General features: G+C 39.5%; 3 protein-coding genes across 3 annotated transcripts; 2 read left to right on the plus strand and 1 right to left on the minus strand.

The window, feature by feature from the left end:
• Positions 1 to 668: 668 nt before the first annotated feature.
• Positions 669 to 2,497, plus strand: LOC110048824 (transcription factor HES-1-B-like). The gene is made up of 4 exons (XM_020754605.2): positions 669 to 915; positions 1,030 to 1,125; positions 1,347 to 1,440; positions 1,808 to 2,497. Exons 1-4 carry the CDS (start codon positions 853 to 855, stop codon positions 2,230 to 2,232), a joined length of 678 nt encoding a protein of 225 aa, XP_020610264.1. The 5' UTR covers positions 669 to 852; the 3' UTR covers positions 2,233 to 2,497.
• Positions 2,498 to 3,189: 692 nt separating this feature from the next.
• On the minus strand, positions 3,190 to 5,897 carry LOC110048825 (uncharacterized). Its single transcript, XM_020754606.2, has 4 exons — positions 5,661 to 5,897; positions 4,931 to 5,026; positions 4,389 to 4,449; positions 3,190 to 3,633 (listed from the first exon to the last, which is right to left on the minus strand). Exons 1-4 carry the CDS (start codon positions 5,694 to 5,696, stop codon positions 3,296 to 3,298), a joined length of 531 nt encoding a protein of 176 aa, XP_020610265.1. The 5' UTR covers positions 5,697 to 5,897; the 3' UTR covers positions 3,190 to 3,295.
• An 8,881-nt stretch (positions 5,898 to 14,778) lies between these two features.
• LOC110048836 (transcription factor HES-4-like) lies at positions 14,779 to 16,892 on the plus strand. The gene is made up of 4 exons (XM_020754615.2): positions 14,779 to 14,954; positions 15,220 to 15,315; positions 15,428 to 15,533; positions 16,136 to 16,892. Exons 1-4 carry the CDS (start codon positions 14,889 to 14,891, stop codon positions 16,636 to 16,638), a joined length of 771 nt encoding a protein of 256 aa, XP_020610274.1. The 5' UTR covers positions 14,779 to 14,888; the 3' UTR covers positions 16,639 to 16,892.
• The last annotated feature ends 931 nt before the right edge of the window (positions 16,893 to 17,823 follow it).

The raw sequence follows: 17,823 nt of genomic DNA on the forward strand, positions 1-17,823 counted from the left end.
CCTTATTACAGGAAAAGCAAACAGACGTCCACCTGGCACGGTGTTGAATGCGTGCTCAACCAAGGGAATGTCGTTTATTTCACATTTAGTTGGCGACTCGTTCTACCGTGGGAAATTTTCACCTTCTTTTGTTATTGAAATGGTGCTTACAAAGCGCGATTTAAGTGCAAAGAAAGATAAACTGATAAAGAACGGGACAAACAATGAAAACAATACCTGTTATGTTTTATACAGCACGTGGATTGTAAGAGAACGGCTTAAACTTTCTGAAACAGTCAATATAAAACTTATTAGAGGCCTTTAAAACTAAAAGCTGTGTTGGAGAAAAAGGAGCTGGTACGATAAAAGCCATGCGAGTGTCGAGTCAATTACGGCACGTGCTCAAATGGCCTCGATGCCTGATTTCAAGAGCTCCGGATTGTCATTTTGCTTTTGTTTTAGAAGTTTGAATGTACAAGTAGCACAGCATAATTATATGAAGTGAATCACGCGCGTCTCGGCCAATCACATTCGCCTGGTCTCACGCTCTTCACGCGCCGCTGAAGGCGGGAAACAATGCAAACGACGGTTATCGTGCGACTCTAAGCGCTTAGCCAATCAGAGGCGACTGTTCCCACGGTTGTGGCTTTGTGTATGAAGCCAGCATTGTTCGGGCACCAAGCCGATTGTCAGAAGACAGGTGTTTGTAAATAAGACTCATTTAATGTCGGCACACGACCCCGATATTTTCCCACGATTGATGAATATAAATGGATCGCATCATGCATGTCGGACAGTTTGCGACAAATACTCGCCGAGTCAACATCTCCGACAAAGTTCCTTAGAAAAACACATTCTTGAACGTTTAAAAACATGGCCGTTGAATGCGTCGACAGTGCGGTTTACGTTAGCAAGATTCTATCCGAGAGAAGAAAGGTAAATTTCCAATTCATCAGTTTTTAATTTGCTGATGTGTCATTTTTCAAGACTTGATCGCGCATATTTTATAAACTATTGCGACATGTAATAACTTGCTATTCCTTCTTTCAGGCGAAGAAACCCTTGATGGAAAAAATGCGCAGAGCACGGATCAACGACAGCTTAAACGAAATGAAGAGCTTGGTGCTGGATCTTCTACATAAAGATGTAAGTTTGATGATTTTATAACCAGCGTTTCAAAATCAAAACAAGTAGATCGCCGAGTCTGGTTAAAATAATTAATGTGCAAAATCTCAACAGAGTTTAATAAAAATTTATACTCTTTGACAATATCCAAATTCTGTCGTTTTGCACTGAGCTTAAATTTATCCAAGCAAGGTTTTACGAGAGATGCTCATAAGAATATATCATTTATCTTTTATTTACAGGCTTCTCGTTATTCCAAGATGGAGAAAGCTGATGTTCTTGAAATGACTGTAACCTTCCTTAAAGCAATGCAGCAAAAAGACAGCCGTACTGACGGTAAGACTTCGTAAAATACCTTTATAAAACGTAAATAAGTAAGTCTTAGTAGACCGAAATGTTAATTGGGGCTTAAATGAAGTTTGAAGAGTTATGAAACCCGGAAAAGTGCAACGAGACCAAGCAGTATTTGTATTACACGTCCACTCGATAGTGGACCACCGGGGAAGAAAATTTTGACACTTTTAGCTTTAATGTGGTCTTCTGTAGGTCCGATATAACAAGCATTAATATTAGTTTCTTTTCTTCTAAAACGTCTCGCACTTTCGAAGTGTATAATTTATCGAGTCAAAACGGCTTTTAGATTAAACGTAAACTTAGATAAAACTAAGCGGAGATTCTAACAAAACGTTTCATATACTTTCAGATCCTAAGTCGCTTGCTGACTACAGAGCTGGCTTCAATCAGTGTGTAAACGAAGTCAACAGAAATATCATGACAAGCGACGGAAGCGACCAGCTCAGGGAAAAACTCTTATCACACTTGGCTTCATGTTGCCACGGTAACGCCACAAGCCGTGTCGCCACGAGCCACGCGCCAGGGATTCCCGCCATGACTCCAAGTTTTCCCGCCATCGCACCAAACGCCGTCTGGATCCCATATCCTTCACCGCCGCCATCACCGACAAGCAAATCTGCGGTTTTCATCCCTTTAACAAGCCCAGTTCAAACTGAAATGTCAAGAATTCCATCCCCGGTCAGTCCGTCTGCGACTCAAGCACAGAGAATAAGCTTCTCGCCAGCGAGTTCTCCGAGCGCGACAACAAAAACAGCTCTATGGCGTCCTTGGTGAACAATGAACGCTGAGTTGAATGTCAAATGCTAAAAAAATAAGCAATAAACAAGCGACAAAAACGTAATTACACGGCAAGATTTCCGCCACGAATAACGCATTGAATGTGGTTTTTATTTGCTTTGCTTTGCCGCCGTAAACAATAATTGTATATAGCTTTTGTGAGTACATCTTATGGATGACAGAGAGTGAATGAGATTATCTGTAAATTTATATGCAAATTACTGCCAGGCAGTTTATAAATAAAGAAAAGATTAACGACTAAGAGATTTGCGTGGAATTAATTGGGAGGGCAAGCTTATAGCTTTTGCTAAGGAAAAAAAAATACAATCTGTTCTTACAAAAACAGTGCGATCCCTAATTCTGCTGGGTATGATTATCCGGGTATGATTACTCTTATGATTACTGTATCCTTTTTGCCGAATTAAGTTGTAATGATTAACCGATCGCGAAAATTTTGGTCACCTAAATCTGGCTATCCGCCCTTGAAAGTATTCCACGACTTAAATACATTCGGCGAAACACAGCAAAGGCAAGTGTTTGAGAAAAGAGTAGCCATTTTTGTCGACCAGTTCCACATGCACATTCAATCAGTCTTTTTCTCCTACTTAAACATCACTGGTTTCGGTTGTGCGTAGAACACCAAAATTTTTCCTACTTGGCGCAGAAAGTTAGCAAAAAGGCTTGCTGAAAAACCCGCGCACCTGAACAGAAGTTCTTTTGAGAGGAGGGAAAAAAACCTTTTTTCCGTGCCGTTCATATCAAGGATATTAGTCGGATAAGCCTGAAGTCAATAACTGCACTCTCGTTACCACTGAGCTTCTCTGCTTTTTTACTGAGCAGTAGCTGAGAGAGTTTGGACAAAAATCAACTTCTTAGGCTTGTCGAGAGCTTCAACTTTGAATCTTGACTGTCAGTTTATTACAAACTGGATGATACAACCATTTATAAATCTCCTTTTAATAATGAACTTCGTGTAGTGTATAATACAACAGACAGGACCAAGATATATCATTTACGATTTATAACAATAATATTCAAGTTAATTGAGGCTCATGTCTTCTCACCATGGCCGCCATATTGGTTGTTTATTGTCGTTACAATTAATTTCACGGAAAGGCGATCTCTTCAGAGTGCTATTTCTTTGGTTGTGTATCGTATTTCGCAATTCGGCGAATCTACGGGCTGGATAATTCTCTGATTGACTTGGGTATAGCTTATTAGAGACGTGGTCCTCATCGTATTTCAATGTCTTTGCATTTTCTTCTCCTGTTACTTGAAGTTGTTCTTTGATCGAAAAACCTTGCAGTTTGTTCAAATCGTTTTCCCTTGTCTTGGCATCCGCCTCTCTGTTGCACGTTTCTATCGAGTTACGCTCTTCCACATTAGCTGTTTTAAGTTCTGAAAGAGAATTGCGTCAAATGTAAGATCATATATGCCAATGATCTCCAGAAAGTAGGGCCGCGGCCATAAAAACCACGTGCAGCTAGCTGGCAAGACTGCTTGAATTGCCTCGAAATTGCTGCACAAATCAGAACCGTGATAATAAAAAAATCTTTAAAGGAGCTCAGTCACGGTATTTTGAGTTATTTTCCCTTAAATTGAAAGAGACCTGAAAATAGTAGTTTGCTACGATAAGAGAGCCCTTACGAGTTACTAATGAACCATAAAGGAACAAGGATAATCAAGGATGGAGAAGATTAACAGGGATTACAAACGACGAACTTAAAAAATGTAGGCTAAACTTCTCTATATGAGCAAACCGTGACATAGCATTCCGCGACACTGAACTTAACTATAGTTACGTAGCGTTAGCCTTATTAAACTTATGGTTCCATTTGAACGCGGCGAGAAAGGAAACACTGATCTGATCTATTCAATGTAAATGACAGTACAGATTTGGAGGTTAAAAATTCATGGGCGATTAACTTGAAGCGCGCATGCTCTCTATGCACGAGGGCTATGCCTGTTAGACCCAAGTATTTCACTATATTTCAAACCAGAAGAATTTTTAGGGAGAAAGGAAAAGGCTATGTGATTGGTATTTGAAAGTTCCGCAAATGAACAAGTCAGAACTGAATGTCTGAATCATTTACAGATAAACTTAATAGTTGATTAGTTGTCCGTTAAGAACCAATCGTTAAAACTATATTTACCTTTTTGTCTTCTGATGTATTGTATGGTAAGTTTGAGAATTTCCTCTTTTCCAATCTTCGCCTGAAGATAAATATAAAAAGCATTAAAGACATGTTGAGATTAACTTCAGTGACGGAGAACTTGGGCAAGAATGCCGACTGACGGAAAATGCATAAGTGCGAGTGCAAAGTCTCGTGCGATGATAAAAGCGGGAAATATAAGCGGGAAATGTGCGTCTCCTGATGCCGTAACGTTTTTTACTGCTTCGCCGCTCACATTTTCCCACGCGCAGGGCTTGTTTACATGAAGGGAGGCATATGGTGCCCAGGTCAAGCTACACTTGGAGAGCCAACTCCTCATACGTTTCTTAAGAAAACGCATTGAAGACTGATTTGCAACCCGTCTTCCCTGGACTCCTGGGATCCCCTGTCTACCTGACCGAGGCACCCTTCTGGGGAGTTACCTGTTTGCCATGTAAAAGATCCAAAAGATTTTCTACAATGGAAAATTCAAAACTTATATATTCTTGAAGAATATTTATCGCATTTGTACTTAGGCTCACATGTTCAATAGACGGCCCCAGTAACAGCTCTCTGAGAGTTTCGACACTTTTACTGATTCTTTCACGACGAAGTCGATCTTGTAGAGATTTATTTACCTGAAAAAAAGAAAGCATAATAACAACAATTGAAAAATAGTTACGCATTTTAGAATCTATGCTCAACTCAAGTTTTTCGCCTCACAGATTTGCTAGAGTGGGAGGAATAATGTATTAATCCTACGAGAAATTTTCTTGCATAAACTGAATGCGTTGACGTTGAGCTTTCTATCTGTAATGAACTGATTTCATTGAATGCGGTCAAAAGACGCATTAACGTCATAAAATGAATCCAGAGCACCCTTTGGTTCGAAATCCATTTTCGCACCAAACACTGAGGTAAAGTTTCTAGGTCGGCGACGTGCCAGTAAAAAATCCTCACGAGGAAGAGCTTGCAGGGAGAGCAAACTAAAACTTGGTTTCATTTGACGCAGCGCGCAGTGCTCAGAAACCTCGCTAAATTCCCTCATAAACAATTAATTGTCAATATGATAGAATATTACTGGGATGAAATTTTTCACATACACGCGAAAAAGTGTACGCCAGAAATTTTGGTTATGCGCATGTTTCCAACCAAAAAGGTATATTGAAAACTTTTAGAGAAGGGCAATGATCAGTTTCGAACTGTTTAACTTAAACTACCTATTAGAAGGAAGTGGCTCAGAAACACATCGAAAAAACTTATTTTAGTTACCTTTTTGTCAACTAAGTTGATCGCCGTAAACTTCATATTAATAACTTCTCTCAGCAGTTCCTGACTGGCGGCGAATAAGTTACGTTGTTCCACGCAAGTTACTTGCCGGCGCGACCGCCTGTTGTCAAATGCGTGCAATATGAACTCTTGAGGCCTTATGAAGGAGGAAATAAGTTTCACAATACACCTGAGTGAATCGTGCTCAATGCAAAGAGCACGTTAACACCTGTTGGTAACAATAACATGTTTTAACAAGAATTAATACTTTTAACAATTTGATTTGAACTCGTCAGCAAGAACGGCCGCCAAAATCGTCGTTAAATGGAAAATTGTCGGATGCTTATAAATGCAAGAACGAGGTTAGGAGAAAGCGAAGTGAAGTCTTATTTCGTGTTTAATTCGAGCTAGCTTTTGATCAAAATGAAGCACAATGTGTGAACAGCTGAATTTTTGGAGGCAAACGTGTCGGAATAGGTGGGCGATGGCCGCATGGAATATTAAATTTCCCGCCAAATTTACCGCGACAATTCAAGGAGCGGTCTTGCACAGTCATGCTATTCGAGGAGATTGAAAGCCAATTACATCCACTTTTTTGTGTTTTCGTTATTGGTTCCAAGAGATCGAGTTCAATTCACGTGTGCGACGCAGCTAATAATATGTATCCATGCGAAAGGAAAACTGTATAACCACGAGCTCTTGAAGTTTTTTTTTTTTTTCGACGAAACTCAAAATGCGCGCCAAAAGGACTATTGCTTTTCAAACGACACGTGTCTTCGTGGCTCTTTGTAATTGTAATAATTAAAATAATTATCTAATGTCACACACATGTGTGGCTTGTAACAGCTTTAGCTAGAAAGTTGCGAAATGCTTTATTCGAAAATACCGCAATCTTTCATCTTTTGTGCTTGGGACAAGTTGAAATGCATTTTTTTTTAAATGAAAACGTGGTGGTGTAATTTATGATCATAGGGCGAAAGGAATGAACACGAAGTGGTACTAGCATATTTCAACAGCAGTTTCCGGTCTTTGTACAACGCAGGATCCCCATCGTATATGGGACATTTTTAGAGAGTATCCAAGCATATCTACTGGAATTTATAAGCGGTATACGCAAAGAAAATTCGAAACTAAGCTTTGATTTTCTTTAATTTAGCGCACAACACTTCACCGACAAAGGGAGGCACGGAATGGTTCAGGTAGATTTCAACAGCGGTTTACAGTCTCTTAAATATTACATGACATAGATGAAATATGCAAAACCTCATCTCAAGAATTCAAATATCGAAATGTAGAGTTTTCAGGCAAATTTACCGTAATTTATGGAGGGCATCGGCAAGGAAGATTTTATAACTAATAAAGCCTTCATTTTCTTTAATTTAGCGCACAACACTTCATAAAGGGACATTCTTTAAAAAAAGTGCTAATTCTTTCAAAACTGAAGCGTGCCGCGGCGACTAAACTTCAAAGAACAAATGAAGCAATACATTAAAGCGCGTGAAGATGGGTTTCACGCTTGACCTCCTCAGTTAAGTAGTTAACCACAATATTGCTCAATACCAAGCCGGTCAATATTGCGAAGGTTTCTTTACTGTGCGTAACAAACACAGCTTAATAATCAGGTGTTAATGAAATGACGCGTGCCCGTAACACGTGGAATAGTAATTTCCCGCCAAATTTTAAATGTTCCTTGACCTCACTACCTGATTAGCATTTCAAACAAAGCACCTTGCTACGCTGAGCGAGTACCAAATCACTTGTCAAAGCGGGCAAGGTTAAGGTGAACACACAATTTTACCTTTATAAGGATAGACAGCACATCCGAAAGCTTCTGGTCGAACTCACAGAAGTTTGATCATTAGTTCAGCCGCAGTTACTCTAGTTTGAATTAATTAAAGTTCCTTCGGCTGTATTATTAACCCTTTGAGCCCCAATTACGCATATATGCGTAATTAATGGCCGTGCTCTTTGTACCACTTGTGACGTCATCAATTTAAATGTCATCAGATATTCTTGATAAGCAGATAGTAGTTCTAGGCTAGGCATATCCGTACAATGGTCAGGTTTAGATATCGACGACATTCCGACGTCGCAAATCGAAAAACAACGTTATCAGTTTTGGTGCAAAAACGGTGGTAAAATGGTCCACTACGCCTATGATTGATCAAGGTCCATTTCTAGGCTTCGCCCGTAATTAACATCCAACTTTTCACTGCAGCCAGAAAGAACATGCAACGCAAAAGGTAGACGGGTAAAAGGGTCGAGAAAAACAGAAAGGAAAGGGACAAGAAACAAAATTGAGAACGGTTAATGGCACAAAAAAAAAAAAAAAAGTTAAAATTTGGCTTATGCGCATGTCCGGAATTGAAATATTGCTCAATTTTGTACCTAATCCTCGAAAAATCTCTGCTTTTAGTAAAAAAGCTTTCTTAGCAAAACTTAGGCTTATTAAGCGTCATGGCAGCTAGAAAACCTGACTAACCGCTTAAAACGGTTTTTTGGGGGCGAAAGTCTGGTATTCAAAGGGTTAAAGTTATGCTTTCCGTGCGACAGGAAATTAGAGCACAAAGGCCGTGCGTGAGACCTGCGGAAACAGTTATTAAAATTCCGCTCGTGTTCTTATAGCTTATTACGAAACAACTTCTGTAAAACGACTCGCTCTATTTAGAACATTGTTTTCATCTGTAAATCCGAGTCCGTCCCAATGTTTTTAGACAATAAACGCGAATTTAATCGCAAAATTTCGATGGGTGAGTTCAACTTTGTGGAAGTCTTCAGAAGTGGGATAAGATGTAAAATACAGCCGTTGTGCCGTGCGAATTCGAGCAATGCCTGGTCAAAACAAGTGGATTTCTGGGCATAAATTAATGAGAACAAAGTTTTTTTGTTTAATAAATAATGGTAATGAAAGAAAATGTAAAGTTTGAAACTAGCTGCGTTATTGCGTTTTCCGAAAACAACAGTTACTGAAAGTAACAGGGCCTTGGCTTTGTTTCATAGATTCATAAGTGAGCTTAGAAATTGGTTTAAAATCTCAGCAACCAATAAACGAACTTAAATACTACTGAGAGGGTCTGTAAGGAGCTGGCACATTTGTCGAGGACGGGTTTAACTGGAGGAAGCCAGAGTCCAAACTTTCACTTACATAAAGGTACTTTTTTTTCAATGAGTACCTATCTAAAGCCTGGATTTCACTACATACGACATAAGCACAAGCATAAGCATAATTTCGCATAACCGGTAGTGAGGACGCCCATAGCACAAGCGTATCGAGGAAGTATGGAACAGATGATAAGGCACTGATCCATTCTGCGCATGCCTATGCGCTCATGCTTGTGTTTCGGGCGTCCTTCCGCTTACCGTTGTGATTGTGCTTGTGCTTTTGTCGTAGTGACAACCACGCTTAACAAATGAGAATAGCTGTCTGAGGTCGAACTTCGGCCGAATATCGAAATTAAGCATCTACACTTGGGTCAGCGACCGACCATTGGGCGAACCGCACACTCGTGAATATTCTTATCCTGATTACAGCGTATGACATTTCTGTTTTCGAAGGTATTTAGTGTCTGGATGGTGTACGAGTAATTTTGGAGCCAGCCTGCAGGCATCAGAGCATCGAACATAGGGCTAGTGCTGTTTTTGTTGCTTTTTGCTAGTTTTGCTGTTTAGAGAAGGAAGGATTTTATACGTATGGTTTAGTTAAAAACGTATAATTGTGTTGTATATACAAAATTTCAGCACAAAAAATATACTCTTTACAAAATTTCAGCCTGGGGGTGTCTTCTTAAATATTCGTAAAATTTCACAGATTTCAGCCTCGATATTTTTATAAAACATATTCTTAGAAAAAATATAGAGTGTAGTGAGTCACCATTCATATATATTGACTTTATTTACGCTAAAACTTTATTTCATACAGATGCAAAGTTCAGTTTTTTTCAATATATATGCTGCTTTCTCACAGTTTTTTTTTTCCAAATTCGTTCCAAGCCAACTCCTCATAACGTCGCACTTTGATCTGGGACAGTACAATGTAGTGTCTCGAAGAAAACAAAGCTTGATACAATTATGCGTTTTCCGCCTACTTCAGTCTGTCAGCTTATTAGCAGATAAATGTTTTGTCTCTCAAATTATTTTTTGTGTTAATGCCGCAACCGTAAAACACAGATGGTCAAATATAAAGCGTCTTTATAAATTATTTCACGCAGGACTCTGGCTCTTGTCGTCACCGCTGCTGCAGTGCTAAAGGATATAATCTTATCACTGATTTCCTGACGTTTTTTAACAGCAATTTTAAGCTTAATTATCCGTCTAGTACTGGCTCCGGCAAATCTTGTTTCCTGTTTCTGGTTAAGTTTGGTGGTCTCGAGGATATGGCACGCAATTCTACATTCCAGGGGAAAATATTGTGTGAAAGACGTTTGTGGCCATTTTTCGCTTTTCCTTCAACCGTCAATGAAATGAAAATGACAAATTGATAATTACTTTTACCAAGAGACAGCTGCACTGTGAGACAAAACGGGAATGATGACCATGCCCCCGCTTTGAATGTCGAATACAAAGTTATGGCCTTCGCATGGGATGTTAAAATATGGGTTCGCCCATCTTTGTTGCCTACCCTCGCTCCCCCCCCCCCACCCCACCCCCACCCCTTCTCCCCTTTTGTCCATCCCTTGCAGTAACTCCGACCCAACACGCTAAGAAGCATTTCCATCTGGCAAACAGCTTGCAAGTCGCCGTCTCAATCTATGAAGGTGAGAATAATTTGTGACTGAAATTGGGCGTATCACAGTAAATGTCCCGTTCTAAAATTTCAAATAGGGTGTCTTCGGTATTAAAATGCAGATCTAATAACAAAGCATCAACTTTTGGCGGCACAGAAGAAAATTCGGAAGAGTGTGGCTTGGTCAACCTTGAACCTATATCCATTTCAACCTTGAACCTATTTCAACCCATTTTAGACATGTCATGACTTGCTTACCCTATTTCATACCGACCCAAAATTGGATACCTTATTTCAGGCCAAACATACAAAAAACAACCTAATTCTACACCAAAGTGCATGCACTCCATAGCCTACTTGGAACCAAAATGGTTTAATTAATGACGAGGTGCATACCTAGCAGAGATCATAAAAGGGAGTAACCGTCCGTCCTCCCTCGCCCGCGGCGCCTTTGTGTAACCGGGCGGCAAGTTCACCACCATGGTTACGGGTCTGGTCTTTCTTTCTGTCGCATCAACCCATACTGAAACACCGGAACCGAGTCCATCTCCGAATCCTTCTCAATACCTGCAATAGAACCGTGACGAAATCCAGAGACGGCTACTGTTCAATTGATAGTTCATGCAGGTTTCCGTGAAATATATTTAAGGAATCTTTATTCGATTAAGGTTTATCCTGAGCATGTAATGACGACAAACCTCAGACAATCCAATAAACACATAATTTTCTTTATCGTAGGGAGCTTCCTCTAATAACTACACCTTGTCTTTCGTCATCTCAAATTTACCCTCAGCAGAAGGCGATCTTTTTTCCACTATCTCTAATAGACATATACAAGGGTTATGCAACGTTACCCAATAAGCTTACACAACAGTGCGCCATTAGCGAAAATCTGCTCCATTTACTGATTAGATAGCGGACGTGGAATGAAATCCTTACATGAAGTACTGGTAATTATGTTGAACAGGGTACTCTGGTTTTAGGTAACTAAATTCATCCGTGTGGGTGAATTCCTATTGAGTGGCCATTCATATAAAAGCTAGTAAGCAGCACTCAAACATATAGCTATCTTTATGCTAAAATTTTTATTTGATACTTCGTATCATATTGTACAAGGTGGTAAACTTACCGTGAGACTCAGTTTCTTTGTGGCCATTCAAACGAACGCTGTAATACCTGGTGTAATTTAGTACTCCAAAAAAAGCAGGTACATATTACTTTTCACATGGCAATTTTAATTTTAAATGAAATCCTAATCTGCCCTTTTCAAACGGCTGCTAATAATACGTAATAATAACCAACGCTTCCAATATTGCTGTAATTTTATCAAGTTTTAATTTTATTTTTGTTAAGGTAGGTTCCTTTTCCTAATTTTTCCCGTGCGCGGACCGCAATGCATTGGGTCTGCATCAGGCCGTTCTACGAAGAGCAAGGGTCACCATAGTGCAGAAACAGGCTGATTCGAAAACAATACGAGGGGAACTAAACCAAAGCGAAGATCATATCTTTTTCAAAACTCACTTTACGCTTATTGTTTTTTTGCAATACCACGACTGATATTCAGTTGAACACAACCGGATGTTTTTTTCATTCGTCAACTGAACTATTAAATTTTTCAGTGACAACACCGGTTCGAAAAACGCGCCTGATTAAGCACTAAATCAGTTAGTGACCAACATGATAGCATCTCGAGGAATAAGTAACTGATTCGCCGGCAAAAGCTGGAAAATGCTCAAGTATAATCGAATGATAGGCGTTTCTAGTTTGTTCATTCAGCTGTGAAGAATATTAAGATGCCCTCTAAAATGTCCGAAATATTAACTCTGTTGAAACTTTACATTACAAAACGCTCACTCCGATATCAACCGCGGGCGTGTCTGCGATTTTTTTGACAAAATGCTTTTAACTGGCAAGTGAGATTAACGACCTCTAGGCTCTACAATCAATACAAAACGCATTTCTCCGCGTAACCGTTGTGATTAACAATACATAGCTCCTATTTTTTTATCGCCATCTCGTCAAGTCAATCTCACAGCAACATACACCTTCCCGCTTACTTCAACCCAAACAAACATCTGCGGATTATCAGAACCAGGGCTCTGGCGGCATTTAACTCAGCTGGCATAAGTCCGAGCCATTAGGATGATGCAAAAAGGGGTGGGAGGGGGTGTCCTGAAATCGAATTAACTCGGTGATCCATTATTTTGAACTGAAAAGTCACTTAATTTTTTGGAACTTCCCTTCATAGCCTTTGAAAAGAAAAGGTTCACTATCACTACAGCTTTGGCAGTGAACTAAAACAGGAGGCTGAAATAAAGATGCATGAAAGAGTCAAGGATGGACATCTTGTAAACAATTGGCCAAGTCTTTCAAGTTCGCCGTTCATAATCAGTTCATAATCCGTCCAATTTCTAATTAGTTGAAGTGTTTTCTATGTCTATTATACTAAGTTCCTTTCAATGATTGCAAGGTAATAAATAAAAGCTGATAATAAATTAAAGGTAATAATAAACTATAGGTCCTAAATTAAAATATCGTCACGCAACATGTTCCCTTTGCTTTCTGACCGTTCTGTTTTAGCTCGTTTTTTGTTGTTCTACATATTCTACTAATCTACATTAATATTTTGACTTTTCTTAAAACAAAAAAGTTATATCAGATTAGCTCGGTGAAGAAATGAAACGTAAAATTGTCTGTCGCTTTCTGAATAATTGTAGCTAATTGTGTTATGTGACGATCTGGTGCTATAATGCTCATCTCTTCTTCTATAATGCTCTTCTTCTCTCACTGATAAAATACGCAATTCTCATAACTGACATTAAAAGAAACTTATGCATTAGCTAACGAGAATTAATATTTCAATCTTGCGTCGGTATTTATCACAAGCAAACAAGCTTCCAGAAAGTGCTGAGTCACTTCTCTTATGGCCGGCGCCCGTCAATGCCGGCCACAGGCGGCACGCGTCAATATGTATTTGCGGAATTTGTTATCTTCACTCGCCATCTTAAGATAAGATGATTAAAGCATTATCACACCCAAAGTTTTAACATTATCGATATTGATAAGTGCAAAGTACATGCACACGGCTCCACGCGAAGATAGAATGCTTATGTAAGTACGCTGTAGCTTGGTAGATCACACGGAGTGATGTTTAAAACGAAACGAAAGAAATAACAAATTGCATTATCGTGTTTCGTGTATTGAAGTTTTAGAGTTCGAGCAGAGTTTAAGACTCTCCTCTCCCTTTCATCTTCTTAATCCACCCCCTTGCCCCGAGCTGGAAATTCATCTTTCCAGGGGGGACTCTCGAGGGAATGGTAGTCATGTTCCGTAACCACGCTCCCTCTTCATCTGTTCTCAATATTGTGGACCACCCGCAAGTTCAACAACAGTCTGCTTTTCCGGGTTAGTTTCAAGTTTTCTCTTCAAATATATTCAAACATTCCACAGCAATAAATCACTTTTTGGAGTACAGCTACGATCGATGATTCCGACTAAGAGATGCTTTAAAATACTTGTTAATTAAATAAAAATTTAGATATATAAACATTTTGTAACCAAATCGTTAGCCCGAAAAACGCCCAAAGCACCACAGTCAAACGTTTCTCGATGACTTTGATCTGAACAGGCACATGCATGTGTGTACTAGGATTAATAAAGGTGAAGTAAAAACCAAATTTCAAATAGGTTTAATTCTTAGATTGAAAGGTTAATCCCTCGAACAGGCTTCAATTACACAGGTGTAATAAACTTTGTGTAAAATAGTTGAAAGCAACCGTGGGAAAATTCCATCGCTTCATTGTGAGACCCTGTTCCCTTGTGACTCGATCTCCCAGCTAAACAATCCACAATGAAACTCAAATCTTATGAAAACATCGCACATAATGAGACTAGCAAGCACGTGTATGATGGGTCGAGTTAACGACGGTGTTTACACATATTTAAGAGCAAAACACAGCTACTGTGTTCAAGGGGCAAGACCTTTGAAATGACGACAAAAAAGTTTCACAAGAATAAACGCACTCGAGTGCGGCGCTGGTGGGCACGAGAACCTTAATGGAATAGTTCTGTCGTCACGCGCTTAGCTGAAGTTGCATAAAGTAAAGTCGCGCGACTTGTTAATTGCAGGAACCCATTCAAATGTTCAGGCCAATCGTTCGGTTCCGTTCTCACGCCCTCTATGCACCAGTAGAGCTCAAGAGTCTGTCAAGCAACTTAACCTCGCGACCTCTCGCGTCGCTGACCAATCAGCGCAGAGCATTCCCACGGTCCGGCATCAGAGTTGCTTTGTTGACTGTTCCAGCTATTGAATATGAATAGATGTTTGTAAATAAGTGCGAGGGTTGACACACGACCACGAATTTTTCCCACGGTGCGAACTATAAAAAGAATATTAAAAGCGCGCGCCGGTTGCTTGTGTCCTGCGCCCCAAGGTCGCCTCGAAGCGTGCCGAAGTATTTTATACTGCCACAAGTGATCGCACTGCACGCGTCCTCTTAGCAACGAAAATGGATGTACAAGTTTTAAAACCCGTCATCGCCGCTCAGCGAAATGCGAAAAAGGAAACAAAGAAGGTATTTTGGCGCAGTAATCGTACACTTTTTACGCCACCTAATTTGACGCTGAAATGGAGATTTAATAATATAAGAATGCTTTTAAATATTTTAAAACATCGTTGTAAAGATGGATTTCATGAAAGCAACTTATCCGGCAGCTGTTCACGACAAATCGTTTTTTCTAAGAGAAAAAAGAAGAAAAGTTGTGAGACAAAACTTGCGATGGTTTTTCTAGTAAATTGATGAAAGCATTACTAATGCGAAACTTTTGTTTGTTCTGCAGTCTAAGAAACCACTGATGGAAAAAATGCGACGAGCAAGAATAAACGACAGCTTGAACGAATTGAAAAGCTTAGTGTTGGAAGCGATGAAAAAAGATGTAAGTTTTTGCAACGTTTATACTGAAGTGATGTAATTTAGTAAGCTGAATAGTTGTCTTGTTCGTTGGGTTTGGGGTTAATTCAATCATTTTCCCTTTCTTTCTTTTACAGGTCTCTAGGTATTCAAAAATGGAAAAAGCCGATATTCTCGAAATGACCGTCAAATATCTCCGTTCGCTGAATTCCGAGAGGCCTTTGCATTTCAAACAGCAACAAGGTACGTGACGAAATGATATTTTTTTCAAACTGTTCTTCACGCTGTTGGCTATATAGAAAGGCCTGTTTTGGGTTTTGGAACATTTTTGCACAGGCAGGCAAAATTTGATTGCTTTTCCTTGCTTTATATGGTAGGCTTTTTAATGGCCTTTTAGGCCTCAGAAAACGTTATTTAAAACAAACACAAAACTCTCCTTTCAGGATAAGAAGTAATGAAGTATTAATCACGCTAATGGCTTTTCAACGCCAAAAGGTTGGGAGACTATGGTGTTGATCATTGTTTCGTTTTGATAACAATCTTTCAATTACACCTTTCTGATTCTTTTGTGGAAAATTTTACCCACAACCTCGGGAAAAGTCGACTTGCCATGGCAAGTTTATGTTTTGGCCTCACATTACAGTTCACTTGTGATTACTCAAAATATCCGCTTAAATGCTGACGTCTGTGTTAGTTTTAGCGAGAAATTTAAACCCCTGAATTCCAGAGGTTGTCAACATATTTCCGCCTCCTCCTCTCCAACCGGAGATGCCAGATATAATGACAAGTGTCAAAGATGTGAAATATGATACTTATCACTGACTCATTTTCTTTTCAATTCACAGACGATGCTGCTGCCATCGCTAAATATCGCGCCGGTTTCAACGAATGTGCTGCCAAAGTCTCTCAGTTCTTGATGACGGCCGACAATATCACTGTCCCGGTTCGCACTCAGCTTCTATCACATTTAGCGTCGACGTGTCAAAAGCAGAAAGAACCTCATCAACTCCCCCACGATTTATCAGGCTCGCGTCAACAAACCCACGTACCTCTGTCGCTACCGTCGACTTTTCCCGCCATTTCGCCTGCGGTTGGCGCGAATCCTGCTTTCGCCGACGGGAGTATGGCCACTAAGTTTCCTTCACCGCCTTCATCGCCGCTACACAATCACCAAGAAAGGAAACTTCTGCCGTTTTCACCCGCCATGTCTCCTTCAATGTCACCTTTTGTTCTTAGTAACGGCATTCCAGCGTTAATTTTACCGAACGATACAGCTGTTCAACTCCTACCTTTAACACTACCAAATTCTTCGTCTGCTTTCGATACTTCTCTGTGGAGACCATGGTAACGCAATGCCCGAACAGCGTTACACTTAATTTTCCTTTTCAATATTGTGACATATTTTTAATTGCTTTTTAAACTTAATTTTTTTTTACCTTGAGTGCTGTCAAAATGGGGCTCGCTTGGATTCGGTTATATAAGAAGGAGTGAATATTTATTTTTCAAAAATTGTTAACTATTAAGAGGTATATATTTTTGTAAAAAGGAATCTTGTGTCGTTATGGAATAAAATGAATTTTTAAATTGGGTTATAATAGCCAAGATTATGTTGTTGCCTACATATACATTTCTTTTCTTTTTTTTTTTTTTTTTTTTTTTTTGTATAAAGGAATTTATCATTAAACAGCTTCTTAATCAAGGATTTCGTGAGAATATTTACAACCCCACATTAAATAAATAGTATTTAAACTCCATTGTGCAAATTCGTTTACGCGAATGAGAAATTCATTTTCAAACTTGAACCTTTGTGCCTCGATTCACCAAGGTTCTTGTTGTGCCGAGTTCTGCCATTGTTCAACTGAAGGAATGCTTTAATAAACGGAACGCCTGGAGTTAATCACTCATGGACGCTTATTTTATTTGAAGTCTTTTGAAAGCGGTACTTGAACCCCACGAGACCACGATAACGAACGAAAAATGCTTTACAGTGAAGTAAATTTCTTGGACAGTGAGATTATGAAACAGCACTATCGTCAACTAGAGGTATTAGTTCTCAAAGCCAGCAATGCACACTCTTACAGGACTCTTACAGGGCATGTTGACACTTAAAAATAGCAAAGACAAAAGCTATAGCCATTGCTATGAAACTTCCCGAACTAACGGCGTTATAATCCAGCTTGAAATTACTCGTGCAGCGGTTTTGCTACTTTTTAAAATGATCTGCGGATACGCTTTGGGGAAACACACCAACTAGTTTTTCAAGACGGCAAAGTTTTCAGGGGAAAAGATAAACGAGTTTCACTCTTTTTTTGGCGTCTTCAAACCGTCTTTCAAGTATAGAAAGACTTTTCAAACTCGGCGGGTTTGATGATAAAAGTCTCGATTTGCTCCCCTGATAAAACCTCAGGTTGACTTAAGTTAAGATGGTTTTCAATCGACAATTCTTTGCACGCGTTTTGATCGCTCAAGCAAGGAGCTATACTTTGTGAAGTAGAATCAAGAGCTCACGGAAATATTCATAACGCAGACAATG

Source organism: Orbicella faveolata, unplaced genomic scaffold, assembly GCF_042242905.1.
Source record: "Orbicella faveolata isolate gen_17 unplaced genomic scaffold, um_ofav_v1 contig_48, whole genome shotgun sequence".
NCBI classification, from domain to species: domain Eukaryota; kingdom Metazoa; phylum Cnidaria; class Anthozoa; order Scleractinia; family Merulinidae; genus Orbicella; species Orbicella faveolata.